Source organism: Sorex fumeus, unplaced genomic scaffold (genome assembly GCF_029834395.1).
Source record: "Sorex fumeus unplaced genomic scaffold, SorFum_2.1 ptg000015l, whole genome shotgun sequence".
NCBI lineage: Eukaryota > Metazoa > Chordata > Mammalia > Eulipotyphla > Soricidae > Sorex > Sorex fumeus.
In genome coordinates this window covers 13,712,795-13,735,552 of record NW_026606072.1, presented here as the reverse complement: position 1 = coordinate 13,735,552, position 22,758 = coordinate 13,712,795, and the positions used below count along the sequence as shown (strand labels likewise).

Genomic DNA, 22,758 nt, shown 5'->3' with positions numbered 1-22,758 from the left:
TCGCATACTGCTAATTTTGTTGGAGTAGTATGACTGCATCTCTATATTCCAAAAAAAGAAAGCAAGACAGAAGGAGAAAAGGAGGAAGAGGAAAAGAAGATGTTAAACTGACAATACTCAAAAGTAAGAGCATGCTAATTCCATAAACTTACAATAACACACTACGATACACAATGATTTGGTCTTTAAAGCAAAACCCTTTAAAAGAAAACAGGAAGATTATTAAGCAATCAAAACAGAAAAATCTATTTCCCAAGAAGAAAGGATATCAGAAAGACCTAAAGCAAATGTTTATATTTTTACAATGACTCTTTGACATTGTCAACATTTATTGTTATTATTGTAGTTAAGGTAACATAACTACAATAGTATTAAAGTTTATGGTCTTGATGTACAGCTACAGCACCTCACCACCACCAAGGTGCCAATACCCTCTACCAATGTCCTGATGTTATTTCTAAGTCCACCTCTTTCCTCAGCCTTTGCCTCTGCATGGCAATCTCACTGTCAATTCTGAAATACAAATCTATATAAGAAATAGCAACATGCTTTAGAGAACAAGTTACTAAATATTTCTTTATGTCACAGATAACAAATAGTCCTATAAAAAAAACTGTCCCTTTTATTAAAAAGAAATTGGATTTCTAAATGAAAATACAACTCTTATTCTCAACAATTACAAAGTCGTATCTAGAGTAGTAGATTCACTCATGATAAGTATAGATCAAACTTTCTTTTGTGTGTGTGTGTGTGTGTGTTTCTTTTTCTTTTTTTTTTTATTAGTGAGACATCATGAGGTACAGTTGTAGACTTACAAATTTTTGTGCTTGGGTTTCAATTATACAATGATCAAGTACCCATCCCTCCACCAGTGCCCATTTCCCACCACCACAGATCCCAGTATTCCTCCCACCCCCCACCCCCCACCCCATCCCACTCTGCCTCTGTGGCAGGGCATTCCCTTTTGTTCTCTCTCTCTCCTTTTGGGTGTTGTGGTTTGCAAAAGAGGCAAAGGGTGACAATCATGTTTGGTCTATAGTCTAATTTAGTACCAGGAATTTTACTCCATGGCTTGGAGGCCAACCACACGTGCTAGGGGAAAAGGCAGCTCAGATAGAGAAGGGAACACCAAATAAAGGTGTTGGGAGGATCCTCCCAGGATGGGAGAAGCATGCTGAAAGTAGATCAAATTTTCTTGACCAATAATAATTATACATTTTTTTCCCATAAACAGGAACACTTTATACTACTCTTTCTTAAGAAATAAAAACTCCGGCATAAAGCCGGAAGAGAAGGGCCACATGGAGGGCAGGACCCACAGCTCCCGGAGAAAAAGAAAAAAACAGGTTGCAAAAAGAGCCGAGATCATCGGGAAGTCCCAGATGGGGTAGGTACCGCATCCCGCCTCCCCCAGATGGAACCCCGGTGACCAGAAGCCTCTACAACCACAGCTCGAGTATGCGGGAACTAGGACATTTCCTCAAAACCGCACGGCTGCTTACACGGCCGCGCAACGTCTCTCTATGTACAAGGTGATCAATGGGAAGTAAACCACCCAACGTTTCTCCCTGAAAATCAGAGTTAAGTTTGGAGCACGGCCAAAGCCCCAGAAACACAAGGACTTAATGCAGAACCCAGCAGCTTAGAGCAGAAAAGTGAACGGACTATGCATTAATCCAGGCCATCATGTCTGCCCGGAGGGAAAAGGGTGTTGCCCCATTCGCCCTCTCTTCTCTGGAAAGAAGGATGGCGGCCGCATGGGAGCTTTGTGGACAGCAAGTATGAGCCGGGGGTGTGGGGGCGACTAAAACCTCATGGGAAGGGGGGCGTTCCGGTTCGTCCTTCACGCCCCACCGAGGTCACCAGTTGGCCCTCACGAGCAGCTCTCCAGCACGGCCACAGCCCCAGAAGCACAAGGACTTAATGCAGAACCCAGCAGCTTGGAGCAGAAAAGTGAAAGGACTATGCATTAATCCAGGCCATCATGTCTGCCTGGAGGGGAAAGGGTGTTGCTCCCTTCCGCCCTCCTCCCTCTGGAAAGAAAGATGGCGGCCACACGGGAGCCTTGTGGACAGCAGTTATGAGCTGGGGTTGTGGGGGCGACTAAAACCTCATGGGATGGGGGGTGTTCCGGTCCGTCCTTCATGCCCTACCAAGGTCACCAGTTCACCCCCGCAAGCGGCTCTCCAGCACAGCCACGGCCCCAGAAGCACAAGGACTTAATGCAGAACCCGGCAGCTTGGAGCAGAAAAGTGAAAGGACTATGCGTTAATCCAGGCCATCATGTCTGTCCGGAGGGGAAAGGGTGTTGCCCCAGTCGCCCTCTCCTCTCTGGAAAGAAAGATGGCGGCCGCATGGGAGCCTAGTGGACAGCAAGTATGAGCCGGGGGTGTGGGGGCGACTAAAACCTCATGGGAAGGGGGGCATTCCGGTCCATCCTTCACGCCCTACCGAGGTCACCAGGTGCCCCCCATGAGCGGCTCTCCAGCATGGCCACGGCCCCAGAAACACAAGGACTTAATGCAGAACCCAGCAGCTTGGAGCAGAAAAGTGAACGGACTATGCGTTAATCCAGGCCATCATGTCTGCCCGGAGGGGAAAGGGTTTTGCCCCATTCGCTCTCTCTTCTCTGGAAAGAAGGATGGCGGCTGCATTGGAGCCTTGTGGACAGCAGGTATGAGCCGGGGGTGTGGGGGCGACTAAAACCTCATGGGAATGGGGGCGTTCCAGTCCGTCCTTCATCCCCTACCGAGGTCACCAGTTGCCCCCCACGAGCGGCTCTCCAGCACGGCCACAGCCCCAGAAGCACAAAGACTTAATGCAGAATCCGGCAGCTTGGAGCAGAAAAGTGAACGGACTATGCATTAATCCAGGCCATCATGTCTGTCCGGAGGGGAAAGGGTGTTGCCCCATTCGCCCTTTCCTCCCTGGAAAGAAAGATGGCAGCCGCATTGGAGCCTTGTGGACAGCAGGTATGAGCCGGGGGTGTGGGGGCGACTAAAACCTCATGGGAAGGGGGGCGTTTCGGTCTGTCCTTCATGCCCTACCGAGGCCACCAGTTGCCCCTCACGAGCGGCTCTCCAGCACGGCCACGACTCCAGAGCACAGAAACCAATTTCTGAACTACCTGACTTTCAGTAGAAATACTTCCAGGGTCAATAAGTAAAATAGCAGAAAGTCAAAACCAACATTTAATTCTTGAACCCAGCTGTAGAAAGCAAATCACTTCACAATGCTTTTTCAGTATGTCTGATTTGGGGGGGGGGGGGGGTAAACTCTAAATAATAGTGGTGAATCTTTTAATGAAACAATGAATCTAATCAAAGCAGATAGAGTGTTAACTAGAATTCATCTGCCTCACAGGGACTGGGAGGGGTGAGGGGTGGGGTCTTATTGGAGTTCTTCATGGTAAAAAAATAAGTAGTGGTAAAGGGAAATGTGTTTGATATTTGCATGACTGAGACCTAAACCTGAAAGCTTTGTAACCTTTCCCACAGTGATTCAATAAATAAATAAATTAAAAAAAAAAGAAAAAAAAACTCCATGCAGAGAGATAGTACAATGAGTCAGATGCTTGCCTTGCAGTTGGCCAACCTGGGTTCAAATCTCAGCTCTCATACTGGCCCTCCTCCCCCAACACTATCAGGAGTGATCCTGAGTACAGAGCTAGGAGTAAGCCCTGAGCACAATCAAAAACAAACAAAAAAGATAAGAAAAAAATTCTTGGTCCTTGTTTTCAGATTCCCAGTAGAGCTTAACCACTTATTTTCTTCTTTATAGAGCAGTAATACAACTAGGCAAGTATCTCACTGTCTGTTTTTTTTTTTAATTTAAAAATGCTATGAACTTTGGCTAGTGGAATTATATCAGCAAGATAGTAAAAAATGGCATGATTCAGGATCAGTAATGCAGACATATGCTCATTATCATTCAGCTTACCTAACACGCTGACAAAGGCATCAAAAAGATGAAATGTTAGCAAAGGTTCTTTCAAGTGACCATAGTAGTCTGCTATAGTTTTAAAGACATCTTTTTCAAATCCTAAGTACATAGGCTGCTTCCACTCAGAACAGTTAGGCCCTATTAAAAGGGAAAAGAGCAGAAAGAGTAATTATTAATCTAAGAATTAATCTCTGTTATATGTGTGGTATATACTGGATATTCAAATCTCTAACAGTTACAAGGAAACTGACACTAGACATTTGTTTTCACCAAATATACTCAAAGTTAAATTGAAACCTATTCTTAATCAGTGATGAAAACATTTTTAAAATAAAGTCATTCTTTTATATCCTTCTAATAGGGGTTTTATTAAAAATAAATATTTCTTTTCTTTGAAATATTCAATATTTTCCTACTCTTGAAACAGTTAACCAAAATAATCATTAGCTCACATATTACTAGACAATTTACAGACCTATAAAATTTTTAATCCTTAATTATTTCATCAAAACATAATCAATAACAAAGAAGGGAAGGAGAAAGGGGAAAAAGGAGAGAATACAGAATTTAACTAATTTTTAAAAATTTAGAAGACACGCTTTAGAAATACAAATCTATAAAATGGTAAGATCAGCTATTACAATATTACTACCAATATTACTAATTTCTCTTTTCTTATAATAAATCAGAAAGATTAGGTAGAACAGATGGTGATCCACAAGAATATGGGAGCATAAAATTCCTTTAGAATGTTTATAATTTGGGCCAGAGAGATAGTATAGCAGGTAGGCCGCTTGTCTTGCCAGCAGTCAACACAGGTTTGATCCCCAACATTCCATATGATCCCCTGAACCACATCAGGAGTGATCCCTGAGCACAAAGCCAGGAGTAAGTTCTGAGCACAGCTGGATGTGGTACAAAAAACAAAAAATATGTAATCAAAAAAACTAAATGTTTACAACACAAATCTTTCACTGTGACAATTTTAGTACTAAATGCAATATAATTTCCAAAAAATAATTGTCATGGATTTTAAATCAATGTTCAGGTCACTGACCACAAATAATTTTCTAATTCAGGGTACTAATTTCTATTAATTTTATAAAACAGATAATTAGTACTTACAATTTGCCAAACACTTCATAGCTGACAATACCCAATGAGGAAGTTCTTCTGCACAGAAAAAGAGAAAACATAAAGTTGTTTTACTCAATTGCCTAATAATTCTTGGAGTTAATTATAATCAGAGAGCAGAAGCACATGCTTTACATGCAGGAGTTTTGCGTTTCCTCCCCATCACCAACCCCAGCTGCAATCCCATGACCACCTACACCCCAGCAAAGGCAGAAATGACCGACCCCTAAGAGCACCAGATATGGAGCCCAAAATACAAAGCAAAAATGTCTCACTGAAGTAAGAAGGAAGGTAACTGCCACAGAGGAAGAGGTGGATGGAGTGAGGGTGACGAGAGGATACCAGAAACACTGGTGGTGGAAAATGCGCACTGGTGGAGGGATGGGTGTTCAATCATGTATGACTAAAACCCAATCATGAAAGCTTTGTAATTGTACCTCATGGTGATTCAATTTTTTTTTTTAAAAAGCCTCATTGGAAGTAATACCCAAAAAAAGTCTGATAATCATAATACTAAAAGTGTTAAAAAGGCAAATGTTTTCATGTCTGCAAATTTCCCTAAGAACAAGAACACCTTTACTATCTTTAGTGAAAAGAAAGATGATTTGTTCAAAATAAACAAATTGACAAATAGATTAAGAATTAAGAGCAGAAAAAGGAAAAAACAGAAAAACAAAAAATGCATTTGTGAAACAAGTTCACTGAATATCATTTTATTTAAAAATAATAATAAAGCAAATTCAGATATTTCCAGTGTCCAATGCCCCAAACAATAATCATTTTACATGTTTTGATTTTTTTTCACTTTTTATAATTTTATTTATTTAATCACCATGAGAGCAGTTACAAAGCTTTTGGGTCTAAGTCTCGGTCATACAATGAAACACCTGTACCTTCACCAGTGCCCATTCTCCACCACCAAAAACCCCAGTCTACCCCCATCCCACACCCTTCCGCTACCTGTGGGACAGATGATTTCCACATTACTCTCTTTCTACTTTGATCACATTCAATATTTTTACACCAGACCCACAACTATTATTTGAGATTTTACCCCAATACTCAGATCTGCTGAAAAGGCAACAGTAGACAATTTGTGTTCTATTGCTGGTTATGAATAACATGTGATGTCGCGTGGCTACAGTAGGGCCATGTGATTTTGAAATTCCAAAATTTTAACACTTAAATCTGGAGGGATTTATGACAAAAGCCACTGGGTTTCGAGATCTGCTCCTGGGTCTCCGGGATCATGGCCATTGAGCAGCTTGAACAGGAGCCAGAGAAGCTGTTCATGGGCGATGACTTGGGGTCTCATTGGGACGGGGAGACCAGGACCGGCTCCACCACCATCCCGTGAGGCCCAACAAGTTTCGTCATTGCGGGCCCAGACCTGACTGCCCAATGGTCTCTGGAGGATGACGGCCACCGAGCAGCCAAGGGGGAGCAGGCAGAGTGACAACACTCTTTCCTCCCTGGGGTGGCCTGGCAACAGTAACCTACTGCGGGGTCTGGACGCATTTCTGCCAAAAGCCACTGGGTTTCGAGATTTGTTTCTGAGTCTCTGGGATCATGGCCATTAAGCAGCTTGATCAGGAGCCAGAGAGGCTGTTCATGGGCGATGATGTGGGATCTGGTTGGGGTGGGGAGGACAGGACCGGCTCCACCCCCATCCTGTGAGGCCCTGCATGTCTCGTCACTCATCACAGCCCAAACCTGACTGTCCAGTGGCCTCTGAAGGATGGCGGCCTCTGGGCCGCCAGGGGGAACAGGCCAAGGCACAAAACCTGTTCCCACCTGGGGTGGCCCAGCACTGGTAACCTACTGCTGGGACCGGACGCATTTCTGCCAAAAGCCGCTGAGTTTCCAGATTTGTTTCTGAGTCTCTGGGATCATGGCCATTAAGCAGTTCAATCAGGACCCAGAGAGGCCATGCCTCCAATTATATAGCTGAGCCCGAGGTGGTTTGTGGGTGTGTTTCCCACATACCTAACTTTTGGCCGTTTACTTTCTTGGTAAACTTTGCCCTAAGTTTTTGGGGTCTGGCCAAAGGCACAGCAGCAATTTGGGGGTATCTGGAAGTCTGAAGGTGCCATCAGGCTGCTGATGCACTGGCCTCACAGGTACAGATTGACACATGTTTCGATTTTTAAAGTGTTTTATGAGTTAAGAATGTTCTATTAATCAGGCTAGTAGTTTTGGAACAACCTTAAAAGGTAGCAGTTTAATATTGCTACAAAATATTAGCATTACAGACTGACATTACAGTCTCTTCTTCCCTTCTGCCCCTTCCACAGAACATCTGATGAGAAAGACCAGACCTCCTTCCTCCACTTCATCTTCTCCACTTTGTATAAAACTGTGATGATGCCGCTTGAATGGTGTCAGATCTAATGAACCTGAATCTTGTGAAGGGCTCTCGTCTTCCTGAAAAGCTTACTTAATAAATAAAAGATGGACTGGTGTTTCAACTGATGGCGAAAAGTATTGTGCTTGCTTGATGCACTCAAAAACTGTGAAAGTATTTTAAATGTATCTTATAAAGGCAAACTTCCCTAATTCTATGTCACTTAATTTTTATGTTTATGTTAACCTGACAACTCATGAAATTACAAATACATTTGTTTCCTCATGTGATCCATTCATGATTCAGAGGCTAAATAAAAGGAAGTGTTTTCAAGTTTTAAAGATGCTTTCAAGGGTAGGGAAATGGCTCAAAAGACTGAACACCTGCCTTGCACGCAGGTGGGTTCAGTCTCCAGCATGGCTTGGGCCCCTTAGCACCACGAGGGGCAACTCTAAACAATGAGCCACGTGTGACCCCAAAACAGCAACAAAAACCCAAAGACCTATTCTGTTCCCACCAGAAAACAGAGCATGGAAAAAAAACCTCTTTACTTTGCACAACTGCTAAGGCTCCATCTGGTACAGAGGTGTCTGCTCCCCAGGAAACTCCAGCCATAAATTTAATCTGTAAAGCCCTCCGAGTTCTATAGCACCATTCTATAAGTCATTCTCAGGCTCAAAGATTTGAACTGAGGGATGAACTAATCAAAGAGCCTCTTAAGGGGCCAAAGCAGTAGTACAGGAAGGTAGGGTGTTCACCCTGGACCTGACCTGAGTTCATCCCCAGCACCCTGAGCATCTCTGGAAGTGATTCCTGAGTGCAGAGCCAGGAGTAAACCCTGAGCATTGCAGGGTATGGACAACAGAGAAACAAAAAACAACACAAACAAAAATAAAAAACAAAGAGCCCATTCAATTCTGTCCCAGCCATGTTCTAAAGGAAAGAGTTTTTAAATCATTTCAGTGAATCTGAATCACTACAAGTACCATTGCCTATCTCCCAACAGTTTTACCTGACTTTTAAACTGGTTTGAAGAAGATATAAAAAGGTAAATCAACTTCAACATTTAAGAGTTGTTTGTACAAATGCCCAGTGGTAATAAAAACAGGAAGCAAGAGAACTGGTTTACGGTGGGAGCATAGGGAATGAGGGAGACAGGTCAGGAAAGGGTACAATATCACATTGGTGGAGGGAAGTGGTCACACTGGAGGACATGAAAAGCTGAAAGTAGGTATAAAGTGCCTGCCATAGAGGGGGGGATGGGGGAGTGGGAGGGAAACTGGGGACACTGGTAGAGAGAAGGGGGTCACTGGTAAAGGGATGGCTGTTGGAACACTGGATGATTGAAACTCAACCATGAATAACTTTGTGTCTTTCAGATTCACGATGATTCAATTACACAATTAAAGAGTTGTTCTTTATTAAAACAAAAAGAAGACATGAGCAAAAAAAAAAAAAAATCCCAGAAAATCTGACACTTAGAGACACCAAATAGAACTTCTAAAATTAGTGAGACTCCACTAATTTTATTCACTCCACCTGAATATTGCCTCAAGCTTTAGTTTGCTCTTAAGTTTACTTTTCAGAGCTTTCCTAGGATAAAGTGGACCTACTCAGTCTGGGTAATACTAAACTAGCACCTCAACAAATTTTGAAGGTGTGTTCACTCCTAGATATTCATCTTTTTATAACTTTTCCTTACTCTTAAACAATTAGTTAAAAGTAGTAGAAAGTGAGAAAATATAGTATCAAAGAAACGATAAATGTATTTAGGGTTTAGGGAAGGAGCCAACAGAAGCAAATAAATCTGTGCAGAAACTGATAAACCCAAACCTAACCTACTGGATCCACCAAAAAAATAAATAAATAATTTCTGTGTACTTACTCGATTTGTCATCAAGGATCACAACCCCCTGTTTGCTCACGCTATATACATTATGAATGATGAACTTGGAGTTAACAAGTTTAATATCTAAAACTTCTTCTAAGGAATCCAGGCCAAGAGTTTTCTGTAAGCTAGAAAGATAAAAAGGAAATAAATTATTGCCTTTTTTAAAACCATTACTTATTTAAATCCTGGCACTGCAAAATATCAATCTCTACGTGCTTTGTTTAGCTTTTGGGTCACACCTGGTGGTGCTCAAGACTTTCTCCTGGCTCTACACTCAGGGGTTTAGGTGACCTTATAAGGTGCCAGGAATAGAATCCAGGTTGACCAGGTGCAAGACAAACGCTCTCCCTACTGTACTATGGCCCTGGCCCAAATCATCAGTCTTTAAAACATATTATTTTATGCATTTGATTCGATCTTCGTGAAACAAAAGACTAGAAATTGAGAATATTAAAACAAATAAAAGATATACTTTTACTATAAACACATTATTTTTACCAATTTAATAACACCTTGAATGTCAAGAAAATATTTTTTAAGTAGCAATACTATAAAAAGAGAAGAACTAGTTTATCTCTAGTTGCTAGTATATCTTTATGAAAAAAAAAGAATTAAGCATACTACAAAAAACATTAGTTTTAATTACCTAATAAACTTTAATACATCAAGTATCTTGTTTTTCTTTTGCTTTGGTGCTCAGGGGACCATATAGGATGTGGGGAATCGAACCCAGGTTGGCCGCGTGCAAGGCAAACACCCTACCCACTATGCTATCACTCAAGTACTGGGGCTGGCACAATAGCACAGAGGTAGGGTGTTTGCCTTGCACACGGTCCGCCTGGTCAAGCCAGGTTCAATTCCTCTGCCCCTCTCGGAGAGCCCGGGAAGCTACCAAAAGTATCTCACCCGCACGGCAAAGCCTGGCAAGCTACCCGTGACATATTCCATATGCCAAACGCAGTAACAAGTCTCACAATGGAGACGTTACTGGGCCTGCTCGAGCAAATCGATGAACAACGGGAGGACAGTGCTACAGGGCTACATCAAGTATCTAGACCAAGGCTAGAGAAACAGATAAGGCGCATACATGCATGCAGCTGACCCAGGTTCAATGCCCAGCTAGTAGTGACCTCTGAGCACTGAGCCAGGAAACCCTGAGCACCACCAAATGTGACTCAGAGATCAGAAAAAAATATATCTCTAGATCAAATTTTCTATTCTTTATTTCACTAAGTTTGAGATTTCAGTGTAAACAGAAAATTTAAGAATCCATAAACTTCTATTCTTAAATGTTAAATAAATGACAGTAGAAAATTCCCAAAATCCAGTTAAATTTTATTTACTAAGGAGCACAGTTACAAATACTCAAAACTAAGATTTTTTTTATTACTTAAGTCAAAACTAAGTTTTTAAACTACTTAACTTCAGAAAATTAAATATGCATAAAATAATGATAAAGCAAATTAAAGAGAAAACACGAAGGGCTCATACTATCAATTACACATACTATGATAAGGTCATGGACTTCCATATCTCTTCTACATTGGCCTCTGTAAGCTGTCTGCGGTGAACAAGTCGGCAGGCTGGAACCTCTCCAATAGCAATACTGTGACGCTTGAACCACATCTCAGAATTCTAAGTCGGGCAAAGGTAGAAAGAGAATAAATAGGTCAGTAGACAGTGTGGTATGATTTTATCAGAAACTTCTTGGATTTGATTATCTGTAATTTGGCTGACAATAAGAACTAGAGGGGCTAGAAATTCAGTGAACTGAGCACATGCTCGCATGAGGATGGTCCGGGTTTTATACCCAGAGCTTCATGGTCCTCCCAAGAATTTTGGGAAGTAATTCCCAAACACTGCTGAGTATATATAACTCAAAAAACCAAAAATAAATAACAACTAGAAATATAAATTAATTTTTGTGACCCTCAGAGTATTTTCACTCATGCATGAATGATCACTGTCACTGTCCTCCCGTTGTTCATGGATTTGCTCGAGCGGGCCCAGTAACGTCTCCATTGGAGACTTCGCTGTTACTGTGTTTGGCATATCGAATACGTCACGGGGAGCTTGCCAGGCTCTGCCGTGCAAGCGAGATACTCTCGGTAGCTTGCCGGGCTCTCCGAGAGGGGCGGAGGAATCGAACTCGGGTCGGCCATGTTGGCTGCATGCAAGGCAAATGCCCTACCGCTGTGCTATCGCATAAACACCCTGAACAAGACACTGACCTCCCATTGTTCATCGATTTGCTCGAGCGGGCCCAGTAACGTCTCCATTTTGAGAGTGGTTGTTACTGTGTTTGGCATATTGAATACATCACAGGTAGCTTGCCAGTCTTTGCCTTGCAGGCGATATACTCTTAGTAGCTTGCTGGGCTCTCCGAGAGGGGCAGAGGAATCGAACCTGGCTCAGCCAGGCCAGCGGCTTGCAAGGCAAACACCCTACCTCTGTGCTACTAAAAATTAATATTCATGACAGAGAACTATGACAATAAGCATAATGTTAACTAGCTATTTTCCTGTGAAAATTTCAACTAACCAATTGAAGTTACAGTCAAATAATTTTTATGAATTCAAAATTGTCAAAGAATACCTATCTGGACATACAATGCCTGAAACAATTCTGTCAGATGAAATTAGAGCACACCAATGTTCACTGCAGTGCTATTTACTATAAGCAAGATCTGAAAACAAGTGCCCAACAACAGAGGAGTGTATTAAAAACATGTACACACGCACACACACACACACACACACACACAATGTAATACTAGCAGCTATAAGAAAAGACCAATGTTACAGTTCAGGGCAAATTGAATGGAACATAGTTTTAGTATGTTATTTCTCACATTTAAAAATTGATAACCCTAGAAAAGAATTCTGAACTTTTAAGTGGCAAAACATATAATAATTTATAAAGAGTTTCTAGAAAAGCTTTGGCAAAAATGTCATTAAAAACATACTAGTTTGGGGGGGGAAAAGAAACAAAGAGTGATTTGTGGAGAATTACAGAATCATAAATGAACGCAAGACTGACATGGATCTAACAATTTCTTATGTATATAAGTATATAAGTTTAGCATTTAATTAGCGAATGCACTTTTAAAAATTATACTGAAGTAGCATGACAACACATAATTGTCACCACCACATACATAATTATCATACTCGACTTCTAGGTAATAACAAAGTTTTTGAAAAAATGGTTTTTTCCAAAAAATTTTTTTAAACAAACGGACACAAGGGTTGCCTTCCACTTTTCCAGAAAAAAAAATATTTAACAGACTCTAATGATTGTGTAGTGAAGTGCAATATAGCACTTGTCTCTGAAACCATTGCTCACTACATGTTTGTATTATGAAAAACTGAAAATATTGCACATATTTAATAGTAAATGACTTAACAAATATATTATATATAAGTGCTAAAATAAGGCTAAATACTTAAAACATGGAAAAATAAGCATAATGCACTGTTCTAAAGGACAAACAGAAGCCACAAAATAGTTCGATATTGTCTCATTTTTGTATTAAAAACATTAACAGGAAAAGGAACCTAAAAAATGTTACAATATTTTCTGTGAACTATATTATAGATAGCTTCTTCTCTTTCTCACTGCCTATAAAATATCCTATCGAATAATACATATCAATAGGAATAGGAGCTAACAATTCCTGATTACCTGTGTGCCAGACACTTTGCTAGAATAAACTCACTTAATTTTGACATCAACCAGAGGGTACTATCATTTTAGTTCACTGAAAAGAAAATTGATATACAAAAAACAGTGCATAAAGGAGAAAACAAGCTCAAATAGCCATTAAATGAAAGGGCCCAATTCAAGCCCTGCACTTGTCAGGTTCCGGAGTCTACCCTCTTACTTCTCGTATTACACTGAATCTTAGAAAACACAGTAAATTATTTTATTTACTGTATTTTATTTCATTTTATATAATTACCAGACAAGGGAGAAATGGGACAAAACAACTAGCAAAGTGGAGGCAGAGGAAGATAAAAACTGGACAGAAGAGATAATGATGAGCTCAGCCGAGCTCTTCACGATGAACTCTTCCTCCACCATTAACATCGTCATTCAAAACCTTGCATCAATTCAAAAAAAAGATCCTGCTCTGCCACCCTTAACTTGGACGATCCTTAAGAACCAGAGCTCAAACTTTAGTGGAACTTTAGCAAGCCAAGAGGTCAAACCTCGAACATTCATTTAAGAGGGAAGTATGAGAAAAGACAAAACAAGTTGTTTTAAAAATGCATAGGTCAGGGGGTATAGTGCCACCAGCAGATAAACCTGTACCTGCAGGGCAAGTGCATCGGCAGTCTGATGGTGCCTTCAGGCTTCCTTATACCCCAAAATTGCCACTGTGCCTTTGGCCAGACCCCAACAACTTAGGGCCAAGTTTACCAAGGAATTAAACGGCCAAAAGTTAGGTATGTGGGAGTGACGCCCACAAACCACCTCTGACTCAGCTATACAAGCTCATCTATTGATACTACGTCAAAGATTATATATAAGTCTTGAAAGAGATCAAAAGCTGCAGTTAATCTCAGTCCTGCAAAAGGCTGAACACACCGGGATAAATCCAAGTGGGGTGGGTTGGTCTGGGCCCGCCCAAGCAGAGCCCCCAGAGCCACTTGCCTACACAGTCCAAATTCACCGCCATACCCCCCAGTCTGACTCCACCATCTCAGGACAGACCTCACCAAGATATAATCTGTCGAATATTTGGTTATGCAGGGTTTTTGACTGAAATATCCAGGTTTTCTCAGGGTCTGGATGGGCCACCTCCCACCACTTCCCTGTACTTCCAGACGCCTCGGCAGTCACATCCACACCCCAAAGCAGCCACCCAGTTAAAAAGCTACTTCATCTTTACCATCCCAATAAAAATACTGAATACCCTGAACAAACACCATGACCTCTTAGCACCTGTACTGCAAACCATAATGCACAAAAGGAAAAGGAGAGAGAGAGCAAGAAGGAAAGTGCCTCCCAAAGAGGAAGGCTGTGGATGGGGGGATGGGGTGTTGGGGGTGGTGGTAGGAAAACAGAGGACATTGGTGGTGGGAAATGCACAATGGTGGAGGGATGGGTGCTGGATCACTGTATGACTGAACCCCAATCATGAACAGCTTTGTAATGGTCTATCTCATGGATATGCAATTTAAAAGAAAATTTTTAATAAAAAAAAATAATGTGGGGTTCATACCCAATTCAATCAGCTTAACTAATGCCTGAATAAATAGCAGTACTCCTATACTTTAAAAAAACTGTATAGCTCAGATGACCAGGAAAATGAAAGGCTTCAACAAGAAAGTTAATGCTGATTGTGGGACACAAGGTATAGCACTGCAGTACTGCTGAAAATTTTGAGACTGAAGGAAAGTCATTGTTTTGGTGCATTCAAGTATGCTAATAAGCACGTGATCTTCTAGAGGAGGTAACGGAAATATTACAATTTCACAAAAATCAACTACAATTGATCAAACAAATTATTGATCAGTTAAATACATTTGGGCTAGAGGATTGAGCAGTGCCCAGGCATTACTCCTGGCTGGCTCAGGCAATCCCCAGAAGTGGCTCAGAGACCAGATGCGATACTGGGAATCAAATAAGGTCAGCAGCAGGGAGGCAAGCACCTGGCCCCTTTGGTTATCTCTCCAACCCACGTATTAATATTTTAATAAAAAGCTGATTATTTTTAAATAAAAAAGATATGTCTTTAGAATGGCTTGTAGAAATAGCTCTGTTGTATAAACAACCTGATTGCAAAAAGATGTCAATTGCATTATCCACTTATAATGGATGATATTACATGATATACTAGACATTTAAATGGAAAAGTACAATTTTTACTTGACCTCATGGATCGTCTACTTTTTATGTTTCGTGGGAGCAACTCTGTTAAATTCATGATTCCAAACCAGAGTTCTCATCTAATATGATCACTTCACGATCATCTCCAGATGGCCATTAGATACTTCCATTTACCATCAAACATATTCAAAACAAAATTCACCCCCATTCCTGACAAATCTACAGTCCTTACAAAATCCCCATTTCTGTTATTGGCCTCATCCTCTAGGCGAGCACAAATGCTCAGGTTTGGCACTGGAGGAGCAAACCCAGAGTCTCACACATGCAAGGTATGTGTTCTCACCACTGACTCACACCCTCAGTGGCTTGTCCCCCCTAATTATATTGCCTCATAATGTAAAGCGTACACACTGGACATGAAGCCTTACAAAATAGAGTTAACGTAAAACGTCATTGAGCTGAAGGGATAGTAGAGTGGGTGGGGTGCTAGCCTTACACACAGTCATCCCAGGTTTGATCTCTGCTACTCCATAATCTACCCTGAGCCTCGCCAGGAGTGAGCGGGGAACGAGGAGTAAGCCCTGAGCACAGCAAGGTGTGCTCACCTACCCCCCGACCCATCATAATGAAAAGTTGTTAAGTGGATACTCTTAGGACGGTAGTCTTCTACTAGGAAATATTTGAAGAGAGAAGTACATCCAAAAAGGTAGTTGACTCTGCAACAAGCTTAGGAAGTATTCCAAGACATGCAGAATCTACCTCTGTTCAGGTATCCGTTAAGTCTCACTCAATACTCCATGATCCCTCCTCCTTTCTTCTCAACTGTTGCTAACTGTATAAACACCTTCGAGCACGGGTGGCACTAGGATTGCTCACACATCAACAGACGTTCGCGGGCTCTCTCTCACCGCCCACATTCGGTGCTCTCAAGCAGATTTTCCACCCGGGGATAGCTGCTGCCTTGGGCGGACAAAGGAAGAACGAGGGCCAAGCTGGTTGCTGATTAGCTGCCGTTTATTCAATCCTCGCTTCTCCCAGCTCTTCCCAATCCTCTAACTTGCTCTACAACGCTCTTCGTGACTCCTCTCCCATCTCCCCAGCCACTCCTACTCTCCCCTTCCCTCTGACTCGCAACCTTCTCCTCTAACTCTCTCTTCTTCTCTCCATCTCTGTCTCTCTCACCCAGTCTACTCGTCCCTCTATCACCATCTCTCTGGAACCCTGCGATTCTTCCTTCCCGCTGTATCCATCTCCTCTCTGTGTCTCTCCTCCATCTCCTGTCCTCTTCTGTCTCTGTCTCCTCCTCATGTCTCCCCAGCCGTTCTTTTTCATCTCTCTCACCATGCCTCCCCAACCACAGCTCCCGACAGGAAGCACAATCAAAATGTTTTTTCAGTCTTCCGGACCACCTGCAGCCCACAAGGCAAAACAGTCCTTAAGATGTGTTTCTCCTCTCCTTAGACCTGCAACTTGATTAACATCTTTAATTCTCCTTCCTTATATTTACCATTCTGCATGGACATAGTAATAGACACTTTTATGCTTGTAGGGTGACTGTCCTGGGGACATCTCACCACAGACTCAGACTATAGTGCTCAGGCCGGATCAATTATTCTTAACCCCAGCAGGGTCCAAATCTAGTTACTATTTTTTGAATAATGACAGAATTTGTCCATGACCAAGCTGTTAACTTATAGTTAGGCATATGGCACTCTGGCCAGGCCCATTTCGATGTCAGGGTATCTAGCTCGCCACTTGCCCTGGGTCCATCCAGTCCCTCGTCAGGACTCTGCTTTCGGGCATCTAGAAAGTAAGGGCAACTGAGGCTTAAGTCCAGGAGGTAATATTATTTGGAGTCAATCAACTCCCACGCCACAGGCTTGTCTTTTTAACTGTCTTCCTGTATCCACACAAAAAGCAGTTGCTCTGAAATAACTAACTATGCAAAGGACATTAAGGAGAAGAGAAAGACAATATTTACAAATCAGAGTCTGATCAGGAGACAAAGGTAATTGATAAGTTGGGGGGCAATCAACAAACACAAGCTCCCAGCGGCCAGGGAGGAAGGGTAAACCAATGTTACCCTACAGTTAATGATCGTAACAGAGTTCAGGAGGAGGAGACATATGAAAAGAAAGCAAACTATAAAACGACAACAAAAAAATAAGATTAAAAGAGATAGAAGGGAGTTTGAATAGAAACTTGTTTACTCTGAGCATAAGAAAATAGCCATCTCACATGCACACATAAATACACACACATTGGGGCTGGAGTGATAGCACAGCGGGTAGGGCGTTTGCCTTGCACGCGGTCAACCCGGGTTCGATTCCCAGCATCCCATATGGTCCCCTGAGCACCGCCAGGAATGATTCCTGAGTGCAGAGCCAGGAGTAACCCCTGTGCATTGTCAGGTGTGACCCAAAAAGAAAAACAAAATACACACACATACAATGTATAAATATGTATATATATGGGCTGGAGCGATAGCACAGCAGTAGGGTGTTTTCCTTGTGCGCAGCTGGCCTGGCCGAGCTGGGTTCGATTCCTCCGCCCCTCTCAGAGAGCCTGGCAAGCTACCAAGAGAATCTTGCCTGCACGGCAAAGCCTGACAAGTTCCCTGTGATGTATTCAATATGCCAAACACAGTAACAAGTCTCACGATGGAGACGTTACTGGGCCCGCTCGAGCAAATCGATGAACAATGGGAGGACGTGACCATGACCGTATGTGTGTGTGTGTGTGTGTGTGTATATATATATATATATATATATGTATATAAACACACATATGTATATATATAAACATACATATGTAAAGTCTATAGGCAAAAGCAAAAAAAAAAAAAACCCACAAAATACAATCTTTCTTTGCTACCGATTTCATTGGCTATTAACTGATAAGATATTGTTGTAAAGTATTTCCAAACCATTGTTCATGAAGAAGCAATAAAACAGAGCTGAACAAAGTCTGGTGGCTCACACACTAGTCCTTATTTCTCCCTGCCATCAGCCCTGGTTCTTTCAGTAACACCACTTACCATCACTACTGGCCTCACTGGGATATTCTCTTGAGAAGGGCCAGGTAGAGGATCAGTCCAGTCTGGAAATTTAATAACATCCTTTTGGTATGGGACCTTCTTTGGATATGGCTTCAGAGGTGAGGAAGGAGGAAATCTAGAAACCAAGAAGGCAATTTCTTTCATCAAAATCGACAGAATGCATTTTTCACAGTGGTGTCAACTCACATCCTTGAGAATTTATATAATAAATTTTAGGTTTAAATAAATTTATACTTATAGATAATGGCTAATTACAGTCAACACTGATTTTTTTTTCATTTGTTCACAGTGGTGGGGGTTACTACAGGCTAAATGCTCAGAGTAGGCCTTTCAAAAAAGTGATCAGGATACCATGATGTACCAGGGATCAGACCTGGACTCTAATAAGCAAAGCATGTATACCAGTAATCTCCCAACCCAACAATATATGATTTAAAAAAAATATTTACCCATAACTCCACTATATTACATTTCCAAAGGAAATCAGGAGTCAAATATTAAACACTTTAAATAAATAAGCCTTGCTCTCTTGGAGCAGAAAGACAGTACAGAGGTTAAGGTGCTTGCGTCAGTCAATTCTAGTTTAATCCTCAAGCAACCTCTGAGCTCTCAGGCAGTAACAATCCCCAAGCACCACTGTTGGGGGTGACCATACACAAAATTTTGATCTCTTTATCATCTGATCTTCATGATTAACTATGCTTAGGGATTTTTTGGGGGGAGGCGGGGGATTTCTTTGTGTGTCTCGTTCAGTGGTGCATAGGGGTTACTCCTGGCTCTGGATCACGTATTTGCAACAACACCTCCAAATTCCAAATACTAACATCCTAGTAGGAGCACACCAAATTACATGGGAAAGCAACATAGAAGCCAAATAAGCTCAACAAACATAATAGTAACACAGAAAGCTCAAACATCTAGTAAGTCCTCAGACAAGCACTTAAAGACCCATGGTGAGATATAACAATCTTCACAAATTTCAAGTATTTTTGACAATTCCACTATCCATTTAGTCATAATGAGCAATATAAAAGAAATTACTTTGTGCCCAATATGAAGGCACACTTGGGGGATGGTTAGGAAAACTGGGGACAATGGTGGAAGGAAAGTCACTCTGGTAGCGGGATTGGTGTTAGAACACTGAATGACACACTGAATGGCCATAGCAAATGTACTATGAACAATTTTGTAAACCATGGTATTTAAATAAAGTAAGAAAGAAAGAAAGAAAGAAAGAGAGAGAGAGAGAGAGAGAGAGAGAGAGAAAGAAAGAAAGAAAGAAAGAAAGAAAGAAAGAAAGAAAGAAAGAAAGGAAAAGTAAGAGCCTCTAACTCATAGTTTATTCATTGTCAAATTAAGGAATTAAACTGGATGATAAACAAATTTCTTCCTAGATTTAATATTTCTCCTTTTTCTTGTGTGTCCATACCCAGAAACAAGTAACATCTTCCACAATCCAAAGCAAAATTTATGTCATTACTATAATTGAGTAGATGCCAAAGGAGTCTACCTTCCCTCACTTTTCTCACTTTCCCCACGAAAGGAGATTTTCCGCTGTGACACATACAATTAGCAATAGCAGTTATGGAATCTTCACAGCAGCTGACTAACCTAACCTGAGAGGAAATGCAGAACTCCCTCTCGTGGGCTGCTTTTACTTAGTGCAAGTTTTCCATTTAATTCTCATTTTCTAATCACTTCATCTCAGGCTTTGAAAGTCTGTAAACAAGATTTAGTCCCAATGTCACATTTTTTTTAATGTAAAGAAAACCAGCTCTCTAAAAAAAAAAGCAATCATTAAAAGTCTTACAACTAACAAGTCAAAGAATAAACCACCTTGCACAAGATTAGCAAACTGTTTAATAAGTAAACTATAAAACTTTACACGGTAAATCAATACATAAAGTTGATAACAAGGAGATTCAATATCATAAAATGTTAACTTTATTCTGAATTTATTTCTTATGATGAAATTCTCACCAAAATATTTTCATGAAACATGATAAATGGACTCTAAAAATTCATATGGAAATGGCAAGGGGCCAGAAATAATTAAAACATTCCTAAAGAAGAAAGCTGAAGGGAGGGACTGGAGTGATAGCACAGTGGGCATGGCGTCTGCCTTGCATGCAGCCAACCCGGGTTTGATTCCCAACATCCCATATGGTCCCCTGAGCACCGCCAAGGGTATTTCCTGAATGCAGAGCCAGGAGTAACCCCTGCGCATTGCCACATGTGACCCAAAAAGAAAAAAAAATGAGAAGAAAGCCGAAGGGAGGGGACTGCCCTGTCAGCTTATCAAGACTAACCAGGATACTGTGACATGATCAGACTAATGGCCCTGCCATGGTTTCCCCACCTCAGCAGTGGCATTTTTGGTTGGCTGCAGGTGGCAAGCTATCTGGCATAAGTAGGATGTTTACGTGCAATTCTGAACCCCAGATACAAGATCAGTGGTTTTCAACAGATGGTCCCTAAAAAGACAAAGCCACACAACACAGAGTTTTCCACCTACCAGACTGGTACCAATCCACTGTGTTAAAATCTAGACATGACAACCAGAAAGTCTCCAGAACTGTCCCCCACAAAGTGAGCCCCAGCTGAGAGACAATCGAGAACATATAGAGAAACCTGGCTCATGACAGAACAGACATTACAGATCAGTGAGAATGAGGTTTTTAAAAAGCTCTGGTCCAACTGGTCAACCATGCAAGAAAAATGAGACAGCAATTCTGTGGTAAACTTTCAAACATGTTTACAACAGTCCCCCCACACCTATATTATTATGCTGCAGTGTGATCTTGCCACTACCCTCTCAAGAGACAGAATATATTTCTCTGTTCTGGAGTCCAAGTGGGCCCTTCTCATTGTTTCAATAACGGTACAAGAGTGCCAATTATGGACATTATCCCATAGCTGGTCTAAAACTCTTTTCATGCCTCTTGGTACTAACCCTCTTGTGCTACCTCTTATCACTCATTCCCAGGGAGTTCCTCTGGGCAGCCAGTCATTACACAAGAGAAAAGTTCTAAGGACCTCAGAGACTTATTGGTGGAGGTTAAAAGGACAATGAGAACACTGTGACTGGTAGTTGGATAAAAGACTGACATTCTGCAGTGCTGAAAAGTTCAGCTAAAACTGTCACCTGCAACAACATGGAAAATACAAAAGCTATTTAACAAAAGAGGCAAAATAAGGAATTTTTTAGGATAAATGCTGAAAATGACAGTAAACTTACCTGGTTGTTAACCTCAACAACAAGGTATGCATAAAGATAAGGAAAAAAACTTCAGGGATGGGCTGGAGCAATAGCACAGTGGGTAGGGCATTTGCCTTGCACGCGGCTGACCCGGGTTCGATTCCCAGCATCCCATATGGTCCCCTGAGCACCGCCAGGGGTAATTCCTAGGTGCAGAGTCAGGAGTAACCCCTGTGTATCGCCAGGTGTGACTCGAAAAGGAAAAAAAAAAGAACTTCAGGGTTTTCAGGCCAGAAGCTACAGGCCTTCGGGGTAGGGGAGGGGCAATGGGGGTGAGAAGGAGGAGGGCAATATCTGACCAGGCCCCATGCAGGCCTGGTGGCTGGGTGGTCAGGCCCAGCAATGCAGACTGCTCAGTCTGTAAATCACCCGGGGCCAGGTGGTACCAGGGCAGAATTCTGGGTCACAGGCAAGACATGTCCAACTCTGAATCATTTTCCCATCCTCTCTGAAAGGTCCCCTGAGCACCACCAGAAGTGATTCTTTTTAAGCACAATATCAGAACCAAACAGCTTAAGTTAAATTACATTAAATTCCCAGTTATCAAAACACCACAGAGTGAAAAAAATGGGAAATTATACAATCAACAGACAAATGACCAGTAACTAGAATGTCTTTTTTAACTCCTAGGTATTTATAAGAAAAACAAATCTTATATTTAAAATAGGCCAAAGACATGAATCGAGCATTTCTAGACGAAGGACAGAATATTCTATTCCCCAAAATAAAGAACAAACTTATTATAAAAAAGATCATTTCAGCAGTAATCTAGGAAATTCAAAATAGCAGCATGATGAGGCAGTATTTCACACTTACCAGAATGTTGTAACTAAAAATTTGTCAGTCACTATCAAATATTTCCCACTACTGAAAAAAAGCATCCACAGAGACTATGGGAAACAGTTTGTGCATATTGCTTATTCTAAACTAATTCCACTCCTAGTTAACTCTGGGTATATTAAAGAAACTCTTAAATATGCACAAGAGGAGATATGTTACATCTGTTCATACATTCGTAGGGCAGTCTACAACTGCAAAAACCTAGAAGTAACCAAAATCCCAAGTGTGGAGACAAAGAGACTGGGAAATGCCTTTTGTTTAATTTTTAGGGGAGCCATACCTGGCGATGGTCAGTAGCTACTCCTGGTTCTACACTCAGGAATCACTTCTGGTGGTGCTCAGGAGATCAGACAAGATACCAGGGGTCGAACAAAGGCATGCCATGTGCAAGGCAAGTGCCCTACCTGCAGAAGGAGCACGTGTACTTGGCACGCTGGATGATTCAATTTTCTTTT

General features: G+C 41.6%; 1 protein-coding gene across 1 annotated transcript in view; it reads right to left on the bottom strand.

Moving 5' to 3' along the window:
• The window catches only part of DEPDC1B (DEP domain containing 1B), a 74,067-nt gene that overhangs the window by 17,609 nt on the left and 33,700 nt on the right, over positions 1-22,758 (bottom strand). The window contains exons 3-7 of the mRNA XM_056112038.1: positions 18,184-18,319; positions 10,819-10,946; positions 9,306-9,436; positions 5,068-5,115; positions 3,940-4,080 (exon numbers count right to left, since the gene is read on the bottom strand). Coding sequence (XP_055968013.1) covers positions 3,940-4,080; positions 5,068-5,115; positions 9,306-9,436; positions 10,819-10,946; positions 18,184-18,319 — 584 coding nt within the window. The remainder of the gene's footprint in view (positions 1-3,939; positions 4,081-5,067; positions 5,116-9,305; positions 9,437-10,818; positions 10,947-18,183; positions 18,320-22,758) is intronic.